The following is a 17,116-nucleotide window of genomic DNA, read 5'->3' as shown; positions in this document are numbered from 1 at the left end:
TGCTGTAAAAAATGTATAATAGCTGCCTTCTCTTTGCAATAAAAAATATAACATGAATAATATATAAATGATTATTGGTAATCGGTGATTGGATGGATGTTGTACTGATTGGGTAGCTTTACTTGGACAGAGGAAAATTATGATCTGTTTAAAATGTTTTAAGACATACAACATAGTTAAGGTCTAAAATTTTGCTTTTGAAATTCAAGACATTTTAAGACTTTTAAGACATTTTAAGAATTTAGTGACAACTTGTGTCTCCCTATATTGATTTACCATAGTACTTTGAATATTCGGTCTGGAACCACATTACGACCTGAAAACCACATTAGCGCTATTTTATTTGACTGTTGTATATTGGCTGCTAATGGGATTTCACTGTTTTAAATTAGCAAATAATACTTTTCTGAAATAATATTATTAATGAGAAAGTCTGAATGTGTGAATATAAAACCAACTTTACCTCAGTTCACGTATAAGTAGCTGAATTGTACAGACCCTATAACTAACATGTATTATATAAATTTATAAATATAAGCAAGAAAAGAGATTAATTTACTAACGCAATTAAACATTATTTGGTTTCAATGGTACAAAAATCAGCTATTTTTGTTCATGAAACCGAGCATGTTGAATTTGACTTTCTGGTGGAGAGTGTCTGCGATCTCTGATTATTACTCTTTCAGACAGATGCAGAGGATGCAGAGATATGCTGGACGGCTGAAAGAGTCAGTGTCGACCTCACCCCTCCAACAAAAGCACGGACAGCTGGCGCTCTCTGTTGGACAGTTCACGAGCATCTTTTTACTGATGGTTGATATTGTCTTTTGCTGTTGAACAGTGTTTCTCCTCCCCTCTCCAGTATTTTAGAAATGCTGTCAAGGATTTATAGGAAATTAGCTGCTCTAAACGTTTATTCGTCGACGACAGTCGAAACTTCTCGTCAAAAAAGGCAACGTAGTATTTAGTAGTTAGTGTTTAGTGTTATCCATGCTGTTGTTTACATCCGGGTATTGGAATCAACCATTCGTTGGTAGATTGATCGACAGGCAATCTGACCAATCATAATGCAGAATTTCTGTGCCCTCGTGATGTTCCGCCATTTAGTCCGACAAGCGAAAAACCCAAACCAGCAAAACCAAACCAAACCTAACAAAACAAAAAAAAACCTAAGTGGAAGATTGACAAACGCTGGGTAAGTTAGAGTAACATCAGTGATTGAGAAAAATGGTGAAAAGGTGCTCGTATGGGGACTGCAAAACAGATGAACGGTACCCAGAAAGGGTGATCAATATAAAATTTTATCCATTCCCCAAACCCTGCCGAAACCTGCAGAAGTGTTTGAAATGGTTACGTTTATGTGGAGGGCCTAACCGTCAACTGAATATGGACAAGCTGAGGATTCATTCCAAAGCCAAACACATCTATGTGTGTTCAAAGGTAACACGCACACACAATGCCAGTTTTGCCTCACATTTCTGCTCTGTATAAATGTACTTTAGGTACTTGAAGTGTAATATAGATTACCTTAGACTATTTTTCTATAAATTAACTCCAGCACTTTGTTGATGGCCGACCGACACCAGCCACTCCTGATCCTCTGCTATATGAACCAAGTGACGACACACCTGCAAGACGTATACGAAAACAAAACGATGCAGAAGACGGGAGGTATTTTCCCATTTAAACCAAAAAAAAAACAATTAGTAAAAATGCACTAATAAAACTGAATAAATGACACATGACAAATTACAATCACATTAATTGCAATTATCTACTAAGCATGCTCTTTCACATTCATAGATTTGGGTATGATCAACAAGGCGTTTCAGTCGATATTACAGTTGAGGTGGAGCCATCAGCAGATGAGACCACTACAGAAGGGGATGCTATGGTCACTGAAATGGGTAAGAGTACCCCATTTCAAAATAGTTTAGATTTTTTTTTCTCCACAAATTTGACATCAAAGTGAATACGCCCTAAATTGTCACATTTGACATGCACATACAACATCATTTCAATCACATTTCAAGGCCCTGTTATATCCATCTGTCCTATAACTTGGGAATAGTACTGATTATGTATGCAGGATACATAAGGTTTTGTAAAAAAGTTTTGTTAAAGTAATGGCAACTTCTTTAACAAATACCTGTGCACTTGAATATATTTAATTGATAATACTGCTTAAAGTTCCTATAAAATTGTTAACGTTTGAGTTTAAACATATTGTAATAAAAATGTTTAATATGCATGGTTCTGTGTGAGCATTTCAAGAGTGTTTAAAGCAAAGATGCCCAAACTTGGACCCGCATCTAAGAAAAGAGGGATTGTCAATTCAAATTTAATCTAACCCTTTCTTTTTTTGTTTTATTGTTCAAAGCTAACTGAATTTAAATGGTGTAAATGAATCAGATTTTGTTTAAATGTATGAACTGTCACCTGACAATGCAGAGACTTTGGCAGGCAAATCAAGTCAAAGGCAGGTTCTGCTTGACTAGTGTATTCAGCATTGAACTCCAGTGTTATAAATGTGATTGTTTATGTTTGTATTGCAATATGTGATTTAAAAAGCTATAATGCATTCATTTATACAGTTTAAAGTAATGTTTTTAATTTATTTTAAATTTTGAAATATTATGAAAACAATAAAAAATTACCGGGGGCAACTTTAATGTAATATAGTTTGGTATATTTCCCTTTGGTCCACGGCTCTCAATGATATTTGGTTTTTGGCCCTACATAAGAAAAAGTTTGGGCACCCCTGGTTTAAAACAAATGGGTGCAATAATTTAAATTAAACCATTAATTAACTTAAATTCAGGCCCGGCGCCAGGATGCCATAACTGAGGGGGCATTTTAATCCCATAGGGGGGCACTAGACCTTTTGGTCCCTCTTGTTCCTTTCGTTTAGGCTTTTTATTCACATTTATTGTTACTTTGCATTACTGCCTGAGTTACGGACTTTAAGCAATTAAATAATAATATACTTTTTATAGTAATAATAATATGCACAGTTTCGCTATTACAGATTTTGTTATTGAACGTTATGCAACAATACTGTACCGCAGATCATGGCTTCAGGGCCAAACGAGTGCTTTAAATCATATTTTATTCTCCTTATTTCTTTCAGTTTTATTTCAAATAATAGGCCTATAAATGTTTAAAGTTTTAGGTAAAGATGCCCACACATGCAAGCTAACCCACGGTCAGACTATTCGTATAACCGGCATATAGTGAAGTAACCGAGTCATCAGGTTTCATTACGCAAATAAAATCAGTGTTAGGAAAAAACTGAATGTTACAGTCTTTAAAAATGATTTAGTTACATTTTACGCGTTAGTGTAGCCAGAAAAATACATAAAAGAAATAACGAAATTCACAGTTATTACCGTGAAAATTGGTAATTTTTTTGGGGATAACACGCAACACAATATGCTATATAATTTTTTCATAATTTTAAAGGTAAAAAAAATAAAAGATTTATCTTAGGCTATAACTGAGGTTTTTTTTCCGTGATATTGTCCGGTTGGCATTTGTAAAAACGACATCATAAACCACTAGGTTACTAGGCCTATACCTGTCATTATATTTATTTATTAAACCTATTTTAATAACTTGTTTTCAGGTTATTTTCATTTTGTAGGGCCATGAGCTTCAAGTCAAAACAAACTCGATATGCTAACTGTATTTTAGCTCTTAATACAGGTCTACAATATGTTTTATGGTGCTATTGTGCATGAGCAAATAGAAATAACCTAAATTACATATTTTTAAAAGATTATCATTTAGCCTACCTGCAGCACATGTGAGAGATGGATCCGCGGCAAATCCACTTACGCACTTATTCCATTTATAACACTGTAAACTTGACTTCGCAGGCCGATCATTTAAATGCAAAAGGCATTTGCATTGAACTTGACTGCTGCTGCATAATGGGATGTTTCTTTACAAAACTGTAAAAGTGTGCTTTAGCATGTCAAAATGAAAGCAAACATTCAAAAGGGTACTGCGTTTTGTCAATTTTATAATAATAATGAATGAATATAATAAATTTAAATTATAATTATAGTCTAGACTACTGTGGGATTGTGCAGTGAATTTTTTTTAAATTTTAATATCCTACATAACTGAAAAACTATTTTGATGAGCTGGCAGTTGCGTTTTTGCTCAAATTAATTTAACGGCAAATTTCTTCTGCGTTTTTTTTCCCTTTGGAGCATAAGAGAGTTGTATTTAAAGAATTAGTTTACCAAAACATGTAATGAATTAGGCTGCTATGGCCTCATGTCATTAGTCCAGTTTTTTCTGTGTGAGTTAAGTGCGCCTCCCCGTGCGCGTTTTAAAGGCTATATACGGGTGCACCTGGCCTGACGCGGGGAACAGATTTCTGGACTACATGTCTAGATTTAATCTCACCATTTTTATAATTTATTTGCTATTTCATATTATACAATATCTAAATGTGTGTTCTAAAGATTGGAATGACGGGAGTGTTAGTAATTAATGACTAAGGGTGCTTTCACACCTACACTTTTGTTTCAGAACCTGTCTCGTTAGCCCAGTTAGCGCGGTTCGTTTGGCATATGTGAACAGGGCAATCGCGTTCTGTTCCGCGCCAAAGTAATCGCTCCGAGATCGCTTCGAGATTGCAGTAAGAAAGCGATCCGATCCGAGCGCGATTATATCACTGTGTTTTATGGATATGTAATAGGCATACGGCTATATGAAGAGAGAATTATGAGTAGGGCAGGAAGTTTCGCAAGTCTCCGCAGGGCTCAACATTAAGGACTGCCCGATGGCCCGGGGCCAGCTTGTAAGATGCTCGGGACAGTAGACAGGATCGTTACTTGCCCGATCGGGCCACTGATGCCCTGTCACTAAAGTTTAACTTGCCTGTGACTATTTGTCAATTGCGTGCAAATACAGTCAGAATCGAGAAATGTTTTTAAGCCTTCAAATGCTACCTTCTCAGTACCTCTTATCTGATTGGATGTTGTGAGCACGTTATTTTTTTCCATAACAACCAGTTTAGCGAAGAGACAGCAACATGGTGGCAACATCAAGAGATGATGGTAAAAGAAAACATTTGTTTCTAACATCTTGCAAACATTTACACCTCGACTAAAAAAATTAAGAGATGTTTTGTACAGTTTGGCGTCAGTTTGGCAGGTCAGTCATCTTTTGTTTTGCAATAAAATACCTGCACATTTTGCTACTTTTGTTTGCAAAACACTTTGAATTTTGCTCATTATACATGCATTAACATTTTTTAAAATATATTAAATCTATATTTACAAACATTGACACTTTTTTTTTTATTTGTGGCTAAGAAATAGCTAGTATTTTTATTTTTTTTGGGTGGGGCCAGTGAAAATATTGGCAGGGCAAGTAAAAATCTGAACCACTGGTCCGATCAGACCTGTAAAAAAAAATCCTTTGCTTTGAACCCTGCTCCGGATGCCCGCAAACGAGTGATAATCTCCCGGTAATCGCGCGTCTCCCTCCCGGTCCTCAAATAGGCATCGTCGCGCACCCTTCTCACCCCTCCCCACCACATCTCTCCTCAGACATGTCGCGTGCACCTTGTCAATCACCACCAAACCACCACCTCTCCTGACAGCTGAGCGGGACGCTGCAAAACAAATCCTGACACTATGACCAATGTGAGGAGAGTTTACTCGCTCATGACTTGTTTTAGCTCTTTTGGTCCGATTAGAAACTTTGCAATGTGAAAGCGAACCGCTCCAAGAGCAAAGAGCAACAATGTAACAATTGTAATCCCTGTTTCGGAACAACTGAATCGATTCACAGATGTGAAAGCACCCTAAAAGAATTTTCAGTCTTGACAATAATCCTTTATGAAAACTGGGGGGCACACATTCTTTCTGAGGGGGCAATGCCCCCCGTAGCGCCGGGCCTGCTTAAATTAAACCTTTTTGACTTAATAAAGATACATTTTTCCTGGGTTATTTACAAAATGAAGACATTTTATGTTTTTTTACATTTGATTATATAATTTCTGTACCTGAATAATGTTAGACTCCTAAGAAAACTTATCAATTGCTATGTAAATGGAGATTTTTCATAACTATCTTAGTAAATGTATTTGTTCTTTTATTTTAGGCAAACCGCCTTGTAAAATAGTAAAGTTTGATCCATCATTGCATCTTGGGGCCACAGAAAACAAAACTGAATGTGTGCAGTTTAACCCATGTAAAGAGGGTGAAGAAGCTATCATTGGTGATGGCGCTCCACCTCCAACAATACTTGTAGCTGGCCAGGACAAAGCTGAAATAGCAGATGAAAGTCAGACGAGAGACGAAGGGTCAAATGATGACAATGCCGGACAGCAGGAGTGCCATTTTTGCAGCTCTATGCGTGATGAAATTGACCACCTGTTAAAGGAAAACCGAAAACTGAGGAAAGAGCTTGCTAAAAAAAACATGGGAGAGGATTCGTTTAAAGAGGACAATGCGAAGGTCAAGTACTACACTGGGCTACCGTGTTTTGTGATTCTGATGGGTGTGCTGACACAGCTTCTTCCCCACCTGCCACAGACTGGCCACAAACTCTCACCTTTTCAGATGCTCCTTTTAACACTGATGCGCCTCAAACTCAATCTGCCAGTTCAGCACATCGCATACCTCTTTTGTGTGGATCAAGATACGGTGTCCAACACGTTCAAAGATACTCTTGGCACTATGTTCCAACAACTTAAATCTCTCGTTCACTGGCCAGAAAGACATTACCTGCAAGCCACCATGCCACATCAGTTTGTTGAGGCTTTTGGCAGTTGTGTGCCAGTTATTGTGGACAGCTTTGAAATTTGCACACAGAAAGGATCAAGTTTCAAATCTAGCGCTCACACATTTTCCCACTGCAAACACCATCAAACAATGAAATATCTCTTTGGCATTACGCCACGAGGATCCATATCTTTCATTTCTAAAGGGTGGGAAGGTTGTGTCAGCGACAAGCATGTGACAGAGAATAGTGGCCTTCTTGATCAGCTTTTACCTGGTGACTTGGTGCTCGCAGATCATGGATTTGAAATCGGAGACAGTGGTGGACTCATGTGTGCCGAATTGAAAATCACCGGAGGACGCAGACTTCTGGACGCTAAAGATGCAGTGGAAAAACAACAAATAGCTCACCTTGGGGTGCATGTAGATAGAGTGACTGGATGTGTGCGCACAAAGTACATCATGCTGAATGGGATTGTTCCTGTCAGCATGGCAGTCCCATGTGAAGGGGAGGACATGACATTCCTGGACAAGATTGTGACTGTATGCTGCGCCTTGACTAACATGTGCCCCAGCGTTATGAAAACATAAACTAGGAAATTACCAGTCCGTCAAATCAGTTTCTCGCAAGGAATGCCATCCAACATACAAGTTTGTGTAAATATGTTTGTGCATTCATTCTGTATGTATATAGACATTCATTTATGTATATATTGGATGTTTAAATAATAAAAAGTGCCTGTATATATGTATTTTTTTTCAGTGTTTCCAATAAGAAACATCTTTACTGTCTTTTCTACCTAACAGATGATAGATAGCTAGAGCCATTTACAGTGAGTTAAGTTAAAGTTAAATCATCATCTGCTGTAGTTAAATGGTAAAAAAGGTAGCACATTAAACCAAAACATTAACACAGATAAAAAAGAAGACATATTAGGTGCTGTATAACCCACTCCACTCATCTACAAACATAAAAACCACAAAATACTTTAGTTATCATGAACAGCAGCCTATGTAACCACCACTAGATAGCGCTGTTTGCGTGCACTGCTTGGGTAAAGTCTAGAGATGTCCAAACTAGCCCCATGGTAAGCTTTGATTTGGCCCATCTCTCTCTCTCTCTCTCTCTCTCTCTCTCTCTCTCTCTCTCTCTCTCTCTCTCTCTCTCTCTCTCTCTCTCTCTCTCTCTCTCTCTCTCTCTTTTAAATGATACTGCATTAGTTTATATAAAGCAATGCATTTTTCGTTTATGTAAATGAATTAGGAAATTACCCATAGCAACCTTAAAATTACAGTTTGTAATATTTACTTCTAGACCGCAGCATTCAATCAAGTTTGGTTTTTGGCCCTCATCATAGGAAAAAGTTTGGGCACCCCTCTTCTAGAAGATAAAGTCTAGATTAGATACATCACTGTAGCATAATTTTTGTGTAATGCTGTATGACAATAACATTTTTATAGTACTGTGACGGTTGGATTTAGGGTTGGGTAGACTTTAAAAAATACAATTTATTTGTTAATTTAATAAATAGCAAACAACATTCTGTACACCTGTTTTTTTTTTCATTATTGTGACTGGTTTGATTTAGAGTTGGGGTGGGGGTAGACATCAATAAAATACAACTAAGGGGGAATTTAAAAATATTTAATATAATTCTTGTTAACTTCGGGCCGCAAATGTATCTGATCAAGCAACAACCAGTCTAAAGGTGTACAGCTAGAATTGGTTAGTAAATGTTATTTTCTATTGGTCTAAGTTTATTTAAAATATTGATTAGAGGAGCGTTACCTAATAAATATCCAGGCCTGTAGCCAGCCTATTGTAAATAAGAGTGGTTCTTTTTTTCTGAAAAAGTGGACCTTTTTGCAGTTATTGTCGTCATTTAAGAACTAATCTTTGCTCCATAAGCTTGTTGGATGGTGATCATAACCACACTATTTTTGATGCACCAAAAATGTTTTCAATTTATATACAATTTAAATATTGTTATGTGATTATCATTAAAAAGTGAATATGAAAAAAACTTATTATCAAATTTATTATCCATCATTAAAAATAAAAATCTGGTAAAACTGGTTTAAAAAAATGGCATATAGGCAAATAACAAACTGGCTAGCTCATTCAACTTCCCTGTCAAAATTTGGCTACTTGAATAATTAAACATTTAATTTGTCTTAAAGCCTTTTCTATTGATCCTTTTCACAATTTATAATGGCATAGCAGTCAAAAATTTGATAATTTTTTCTATGGAGGACGAAACCTGCAAAAACAGTAATTAAATAAATACCCAAATAAATAAATAAATGAGTAAATAAATCCATAAATCCCTGCATAAATAAAATAATAAATAAATAAATGTGTGTAAAAATCCACAAATTTCTGCATAAACAAGTCTATACATAATTAATAGTGCGGGCAGGTAAATAACTAAATAAGTTACACGAGGGGAATAAGAAAAAGTTTATTTTAATTAACGTTTGAAAGAGAGGAAAAATAAACTTTTAATTTAGCATTTTCTTATTCCCCTCGTGTAATTTTTTTAGTTATTTACCTGCCCACACTATTAATTATTTAAATATTTATTTTAGCAGGAATTTGTGGATTGTTTATATACATTTATTTCTTTATTTGCATATTTATTTATTTAATGTTTTATTTAAGCGAGAATTTATGGATTCATTTACTCATTTATTTATAATTTGCGTATTTATTCATTTATTTATTTATTGTTTTTGCAGGTTTCGTCCTCCATACTTTTCTCAATGGTAGGCTACTTAAAGAACTAGATATTTATTTAAATACCATTAGGAGAGTACAAACAAAAAAGCTGTTATATCTGTTGACACATTTAAATTAGCAAGGCCTAGCATTATTTGTAATAGTTTGTCTATTTTATTATGTTTTACCTACTGTGTTGTTGTACTTTTATTACTCTATTATGTTTTTCATATTTGTTGCATGAATTAAAAAGCAGCTGCAGATACGCATGCGCACATCAATATATCACAGCATACGTTTTGCGACACTTCAACAATAATAATCGTTTTTACGTTACTGTGAGGGCAGACGTTAAGTAAAATAAAATTAAATAGGTAAAATTATGAAAAATACAATAATTCTCGTTAATTTGATCGTGACATTTTAACGGATATGACGTACACGGAAAAGCGTATGTATTTTGTCATGTGATGCTCGCACAGAAACGCAAGAGAAGAACTTTTATAAAGCGTTGAGTTCAGTTGATGGTAAGTCTGTTGCCTTTTGTGTATTATGACTTTAATAGATGCTTTCTGGGTTTATAACAGTTTCTGGATTAGACATGTCTGCAGTTAGTAAGTAACGTTAAACATGTTGCCAAAGATGCTGGTAAAATGCTGTTGTAATGTCGTATAATCTTCTACGAAAATTAACCATGGTTTTACTATAGTAAACGTGTAGGAATTATGGTTTATCTACGTATTGATTACCAATTTTTATACGTTAACTATAGCTTTATTACTGTTGCATGCTTAATTCGTGTTTACCTTGGATTAACTAAAGTTACCATGGTGTTTGCTTTTATTTGTAGTAAAACCATGGTTAATTTTCAATTAGGGTAAAGTTGGTTTTATTTTCACACATTTCGACATTCTCCTTAATAAAATAATTTCTGAAACGTATTCTTTGCAAATACTAAGTAGTGAAATCATATTAGCAGTCAACATCAGACTACACGATTGTTTTTAGTCAAATAAATAGTGGTAATGTTATTTTGAAGTCATTCTTACACATATTTTTCAGACCCAATGTTTTAAAGTACCATGGTAAACAATATATGGGACAAAATCAAGTTATCACTGAACGAATATGCAAATATAAAACCAAGTTTACCTCAATTTCCTATGTTGTTTACCATGGTACTTTGAATATTCAATCTGAAATCACGTGCAAGTATGACCAAAGACTATAGAACACATATAATACAGTATGCCTTAAAGGGACTTTGGTAGACTTGAAAACAACATTAGCACTATTTATTTGACTGTGAACAATGTTGTACTTTGATAGTCATAGGCTGCTAATATGATTTCACTATTTAGAATTTGGAAACAACACTTTTCTGAAGTTATACCATTAAGAAGAATGTGCGAATATAAAACCAACTTTACCTCAATTATTTTCATGCCATGTCCTTTACTTTTCAACTTTTTCCCTAGAGTGTGCTGCAGGCGACGTACATAATCAGTCCAATGAATATGGCAGATGTGAGTATATTTGTAAATTAATTTTCTGGTAGTGAATTTCTCATGAGTCTAATAATGTGTTTTGACTTGATTCTTGCAGAATCTCAGAAGCTATTTGTATAAACAACTACCAAGGTAAAGACATTCTTTTTGTATTTTAGACACATTTTATTTCATTCATTGCCAGATGTAATGAATGCTGATTTCTTTATTTTTAATCTGTCATCAGTGTTGAAGGACTTCATGCAATTGTGGTGACAGATAGAGATGGGGTCCCTGTAATCAAAGGTGAAAACCAGATCTCAGATTTTTACATTTTTGTGCATACTACTGGTCAAATGTATAAAAACAGTAAGATTTCCTTTACTTCATTTAATTAAAACATGAATGTAGCAACAACAAAAAAAAAGTTTATTCCTTTGAATCAAAGTTAAATTGTGAGTATCATTACTTTCTTTAGTCTTCAGTTGGGCTGCACGATATTAGAAAAATCAAGCATTGCGATAATTTTTTATTTTGCGATTTGAATACAGTTTCACCAGATTACTTGAATATCTCTATTTGGAAAGATTTTATAATATTAGATCGATTGGGATGATTCTGCAATGGGAGTGTATCTCCATAAAATACAATAATCTATAAACGTTTTGGGGCCCCTTACACATTTTTCATGTGGTCTGTGCTATTTGCAGAGCATTTCTGTATTTGCATGTGTTGTGAGTATTTTCATGCACATGTTTAATCAGCGATTGATGAATTAATGTTAACTATTTGTATCTCAATAAAATCGAATGAACAATCTATATACTTTTTGGGTCCCCCGACACATTTTCCATGTGGTTTGTGCTAGTTGCAATTCACTTCTGTATTTGCATGTGTTGTGAGTATTTTCATGCACAACAATCTATAATTGCAATCAAGAAAAAGATACAACTGAAAAAGTGTTTGATTGTTTCAGTATTTCCGTTTAAGAATTGAATTTATTGAAAGGGATAGCCCCTTGAGATGAATCATCTCATTTTCGAGGGGGTCCCTAAAAAGTTCATAAATCAAAGAGTACAACACATCATAACGTACATACACTTAACAAGACAAACTAACAATCAAACAAGCAGCACACTCCGCCTGAAACACTTCCCACAATCTTAAGCCTAAATAAACAAAAACATATAATCAAAAGTACTAACAATTTGATATACAAATAAATAATAAACATTTAATTTGGAGTCAATATTAATAACATTCGCAAGTTGTTTCCAAAAAAGAAAATAAATTAGCTCGAAAAGACTAAGTGATTTAATTGATCCAAAAAAAAGAAGGGAGATCGTTCCAGTCGGAAGGAGCTTTGTATCGAAAGGACCTACGGCCACTTTCTGTAGAAATTCTGGGAACAAAAAAATAATTCTGTTGCATATGACGAAGCGAATATGATGAGGTAAATGGAACAAAAAGCTGCTTTAAATAAAGAGGGGAAACTAAAATAAACACATTTAAAAAGAAACAAATACCAATGATACTGTCTGCAGAACTTAGGTTGAAGCAAACCAAGTGTTTCGTATAATATTGAATGTTGGGCTCTATAAGGACATCTTAAAACAAATTGACACAAAGAATTGAAGCAGTATTTAAAGGTTTTAAATTAACATCAGAGGTAATGTCATAAATAATATCAGCATAATCAATAATAGGAAAAATTAATTGAGAGATCAATTTTATTCTTACTTTAAATGAAAAACAATTAATAGAACGATAAAAAGAACCTAAGCAGCGATATGAATTTTTAATTATAAAATCAATTTAGTAAAAAATTCAGTTTGGTAACTGAATAATAAATATAAAAGTAGTTCTATAAAATTAACCATTATCAAAGTTACAAATGGTACTTAAACTTCTTACGCCTGAATGTGTTTAAGGTCATTATACAATTATTATTATTATTTTTTTTTTTTTTAGCTCATTATACAATTCCATGCATCAAAAACATGCAAATAATGAATTTTAATCCAAACTCAACATTGCCTATATTTGTCATGTGACTATTGCGAATGATCAATTTGCAATGTTGATGCTGATATATTGTACAGCCCTAGTCTGCAGTGTCACATGGTTCTTCAGAAATCAATCTGTTATGATCAGTTATTATTGCTAATCAATCATTATTAATAAGTCATCTTATCAATATTATCAGTTTCCCCACTTCATTGTTTTGTGGAAGCTATGTTAAATGTCACTTTTAGAATTCTTTGATGAAAGGAAAGCTCAAGCATCTACTTAAAATAAAGTCTACTTTTTATGTTCTATATATGTATGTTAAAATAATATGTGTAGTATATCTATGTAGTAAAGCTCTGAAATGTTGCTTGTGTCCACTCTAGTGGCTAATGACAATGCTCCTGAATATGCGCTGCGGCCGGCCTTCTTGTCCACCTTTGCTTTGGCAACCGACCAGGGCAGCAAGCTGGGCTTGTCCAAAAATAAGAGCATCATTTGTTACTACAACACATATCAGGTGCTTTCTTTGACATAAGACACATTTGATCTGCTAGTTACTCAGAATTTCTTATATTAACGTATGCTGTTTATCATTGGCAGATTGTACAGTTCAACCGATTACCCTTAGTGATAAGTTTCATCGCAAGTAGTAACGCTAACACGGGTGAGTATTTCTCTGTCACAATGAGCCATTTTTACTTTAGAGATCAAAATTAAAGAAGTTGTCACTGCTTAGCCGTATTTGATTTACCCGCTAGTGTGGTGTAAATTAAAGAGGGGGTTTGACCCTCCTAATTAATGCTTAAACTTCCTAAAGGATATCAAAACTAGATGTGTGTGGGGTCTGGGAAGTAGTTTTCACGTATCTGTATCTGGAATAATAATAATAATAATAAGTTAATATTAATATTAACTTATCCTATATGTTAATAATAACTTCTAATCAGAAAAAAACAAATCTAGCCCACAGTAAATCTTCAAAATATGCTGTTTCTTGTAAATTCTATCTATATTCTGTCTACATGTAGCCTAATAGATAAGTCAAATTAAACTAGATGGAAGTTGCACAGTAAACTGTATGTGCAATCTTTTATTATCATATATTTATTGGAGCTGGAATAAAGTTATCCCGGTTCAGCAAAATACCTGTTTTATACCAAAAACATGTTGTTAATAGTTGTTTGTTGAAATAGCCCATCACAGGTTTACTGTATGCAAAAGTCTATTTATTACTCATTAAAAACACAGAAAGTAATTTTTATTAATAAACGAGATGTCATTGAAATATATGAATTTGGTTCACTGAGGCATGCATGTGTAGGCTATTATCAAAACAGAAAAAAAGCAGACCCCCGGTAATCAGATAATTTAAACACTGGTGTAGATCATTAAAACCAATTAACTAACAATAATGTATTAAAACATAAAATGTTTATGAATCTGCCATTTCTGACCTGCACTGTTTGATGGATGTTCTGTGTACATTACAGTAACCAGGGTTCTTACGGATGCTGGAAGTCATTGGAAATGCTTCAATTTTAATTAAGTGTTGTGGATTTGGGATAAATGTATTTAATTAAGTGTAATTATGTTGCTTTCATAATAAGGTGTTACTAAATAGGTAACAATGATTTAATCTTTAAATAAAATAAAGAAATATTTTTGCTTTAGCACATGGGTCTCAAACTCAATTCCTGGAGGGCCGCAGCTCTGCACAGTTTTACTCCAATCTTAATCAAACACAGCTGATCTAGTAGAGTCTAGGGCTGCTTCTTAATATGCGTTCTTGTCTGTATTTGCGGTCTTGTGTCCTCGTGAAACGTCATCAACCCTTGCCAAGGATGCATCGAGAGGTGACTTATGCGAACTTGCGAAGCTCAAGTATTCCAGAATGGAAGAGAGAAAACCCAGGAGGAGAAAACCCACACAGTTTTAAAAGTACTCCTTTAATGTGTCACAAAATAAAGTTTTAACAGTTTTTCAGGCGAGTGTAGTTGTTTTACACTCGAATCAGCAGTTTATTCACAAAGATAGCGCATCTTTGACGATGTGCCTCAGCTTATGCAGACTTCGACTCCCAGCCTGCCAGCAGGAGCTCCGCCATCACCTCCCCCGCCAAGAGCAGCCTTACTTTGGCCAGTCCATCTGGGATGTACCGCTGGATCTCATCAATCCATTGTAGTTAAAACATGATATTTAATACATCTTGTGTATATCTAGTGGACAGTATTTGGTCTTTAAAATCTATTATTTGTTATCAGGTGTATTATTTTGGCAGTATTATTTTGTTACCTTTTATAATGGTCTTTAATTATGTTACCGTGTTGTACGCTGTTTGTCTTTGTTTACCAAATTGTTCGACCATAATCCTTATTTCTTGTTGTGTATGTCTTTATTTCTTATGTATAGACTTGTATAATTACCATTGTAGTTTATCAAATCTAATAATCAAATACACGTGTCTAATAACTCCTTTTACTTCACAGTTATATGAATTTATGTTTACATTTTCTTAAATCAAAAATGTAGATTTGTAATATTAATATATTAATTATAGGGTCGTGCTTTATATAATTGAATAATTGTTTTTGCTAATGCACAGTGAAATCGATGACTCCACGGTGAGGCAAGTGTCGTGATAAAGTACACTGCCGTTCCATTTGAAGAAGTGCCCGACTTGTGGCCTCAGGAGTTCGTTCTTCTAGTCTGAACTTAGCAAGTCTGAACTTTGTGTACTTGATAATGAGAAACAGCCAGTCTTAAACATCTTGATTAGTTGGATCAGCTGTGTTTGATTAGGGTTTGAGCAAAGCTGCGGCCCTCCAGGAATTGGGTTTGAGACCTATGCTTGAGCATTAAATGAAATCTCTGGAGTCCATGCCTGCAATCCGTCTGCCTAAGATGTGAATAAAGTACATGTAAGGGTCCCGTGAAGTGCTTTGAAATGTGCATTTTTATTTGATGTTTGACATGATCTCAACTGAAAAATGAAGAGAGTGGGACATAAAGTAGTTTCTCCCCTTTTAAAAGAAAAAACTGCCAATAGTGATTCGTTTAAAAAAAAAAAAACTATTGTTAGCTTTGCCAGTGAGAGGGATTGAGCTCAAATGCATTAAATGAGAAGCATCTTGAAGTAGGAGGGGCATGTCAGATACTAGAGAGCATTTGATTGGTCAAGATTTGATGACAAACTGACTATGAGGTGGTGGCATGGAAAAAAACAAACCTTTTAGGAATTGCAAACTGCAAAGCTTTGGATGTTTCTATCAGATTTATATCTTCTAAACGCGTTTCCTTAAAACTAACAGACTGAAACTAATATCTAATAAAGTTTATTTTCATTTCACCAGACCTTTAAAAGACTGAATGACAGTTATTCAATGTTGGGCTTGGAACTATTAATATCAGTTGAATGATATGTTTTCCTCTTTGTTTTTCTTCTGTAGGATTGATCTTCAGTCTGGAGAAGGAGCTGGTTCCTCTGATTGAAGAACTTAGGCAGGTGGTGGAAGTGGCTTAGCAGCTGTTCATCTCAGACCACCTGAATGATAAGAGAGCCACTTTCCAATCTGAGGTCCTGGTGCTCGAGTTCATGCAAACACATCTGTACATATGTATTGTTGGCTGGCTGTTGTTGTGGATGCTCCTGATGCTGTATGTATTTTATGAATGTAACCTGCTCATTTTTGTGTCATCCTAATTAATAAATTTGTCTTAAGTGTTCGTTTACAAAAAATAAAGTGTATTTAATGACATTGTGCACTTTTTTCTTTGCTCCCAAACAACACGAAAAAAAAAATAAAAATTTTTGGAGAATTTAACTGGGGTGACAGTGGCTCTGTGGTTAGCACTGTCGCCTCACAGCAAGAAGGTCACTGGTTTGAGCGCCAGCTGGGTCAGTTGCCATTTCTGTGTGGAGTTTGCATGTTCTCCCCTGTTGGTGTGGGTTTCCTCCGGGTGCTTCCCCTACAGTCCAAAGACATGCACTATAGGTGAATTGTGAATGTGTAAGGATGTTTTCCCGTACTGGGTTGCAGCTGGAACCACATCTGCTGTGTAAAACATGCTGGATAAGTTGGCGTTTCATTCCGCTGCGGCAACCTCTGATGAATAAAGGGACTAAGCCAAAGGAAAATGAATGAAAGAGAATTTATAAT

The 17,116-nt window shown here is 34.9% G+C and overlaps 2 protein-coding genes across 5 annotated transcripts; both read left to right on the top strand.

Annotated features, from left to right (window-relative positions):
- The first annotated feature begins 1,069 nt into the window (after positions 1 to 1,069).
- si:dkey-20i10.7 lies at positions 1,070 to 7,522 on the top strand. Of its 2 annotated transcripts, XM_073920031.1 has the most exons (5): positions 1,089 to 1,195; positions 1,336 to 1,440; positions 1,559 to 1,671; positions 1,804 to 1,907; positions 6,124 to 7,487. In XM_073920031.1, the coding sequence occupies exons 2-5, from the start codon at positions 1,387 to 1,389 to the stop codon at positions 7,332 to 7,334; spliced, it is 1,482 nt and encodes a 493-aa protein (XP_073776132.1). In that variant the 5' UTR covers positions 1,089 to 1,195; positions 1,336 to 1,386; the 3' UTR covers positions 7,335 to 7,487.
- Positions 7,523 to 9,916: 2,394 nt separating this feature from the next.
- lamtor3 (late endosomal/lysosomal adaptor, MAPK and MTOR activator 3) lies at positions 9,917 to 16,714 on the top strand. Of its 3 annotated transcripts, none has more exon segments than NM_001431069.1 (7): positions 9,917 to 9,989; positions 10,943 to 10,988; positions 11,068 to 11,102; positions 11,197 to 11,255; positions 13,343 to 13,476; positions 13,560 to 13,623; positions 16,406 to 16,714. In NM_001431069.1, coding segments are annotated over 6 exon segments (375 nt in total). In that variant the 5' UTR covers positions 9,917 to 9,989; positions 10,943 to 10,979; the 3' UTR covers positions 16,480 to 16,714.
- The last annotated feature ends 402 nt before the right edge of the window (positions 16,715 to 17,116 follow it).

This window comes from Danio rerio, chromosome 13 (assembly GCF_049306965.1).
Source record: "Danio rerio strain Tuebingen ecotype United States chromosome 13, GRCz12tu, whole genome shotgun sequence".
Classification (NCBI taxonomy): domain Eukaryota; kingdom Metazoa; phylum Chordata; class Actinopteri; order Cypriniformes; family Danionidae; genus Danio; species Danio rerio.
The sequence above is the reverse complement of the archived record's forward strand: the minus strand, read 5'-3'. Positions and strand labels throughout refer to the sequence as shown.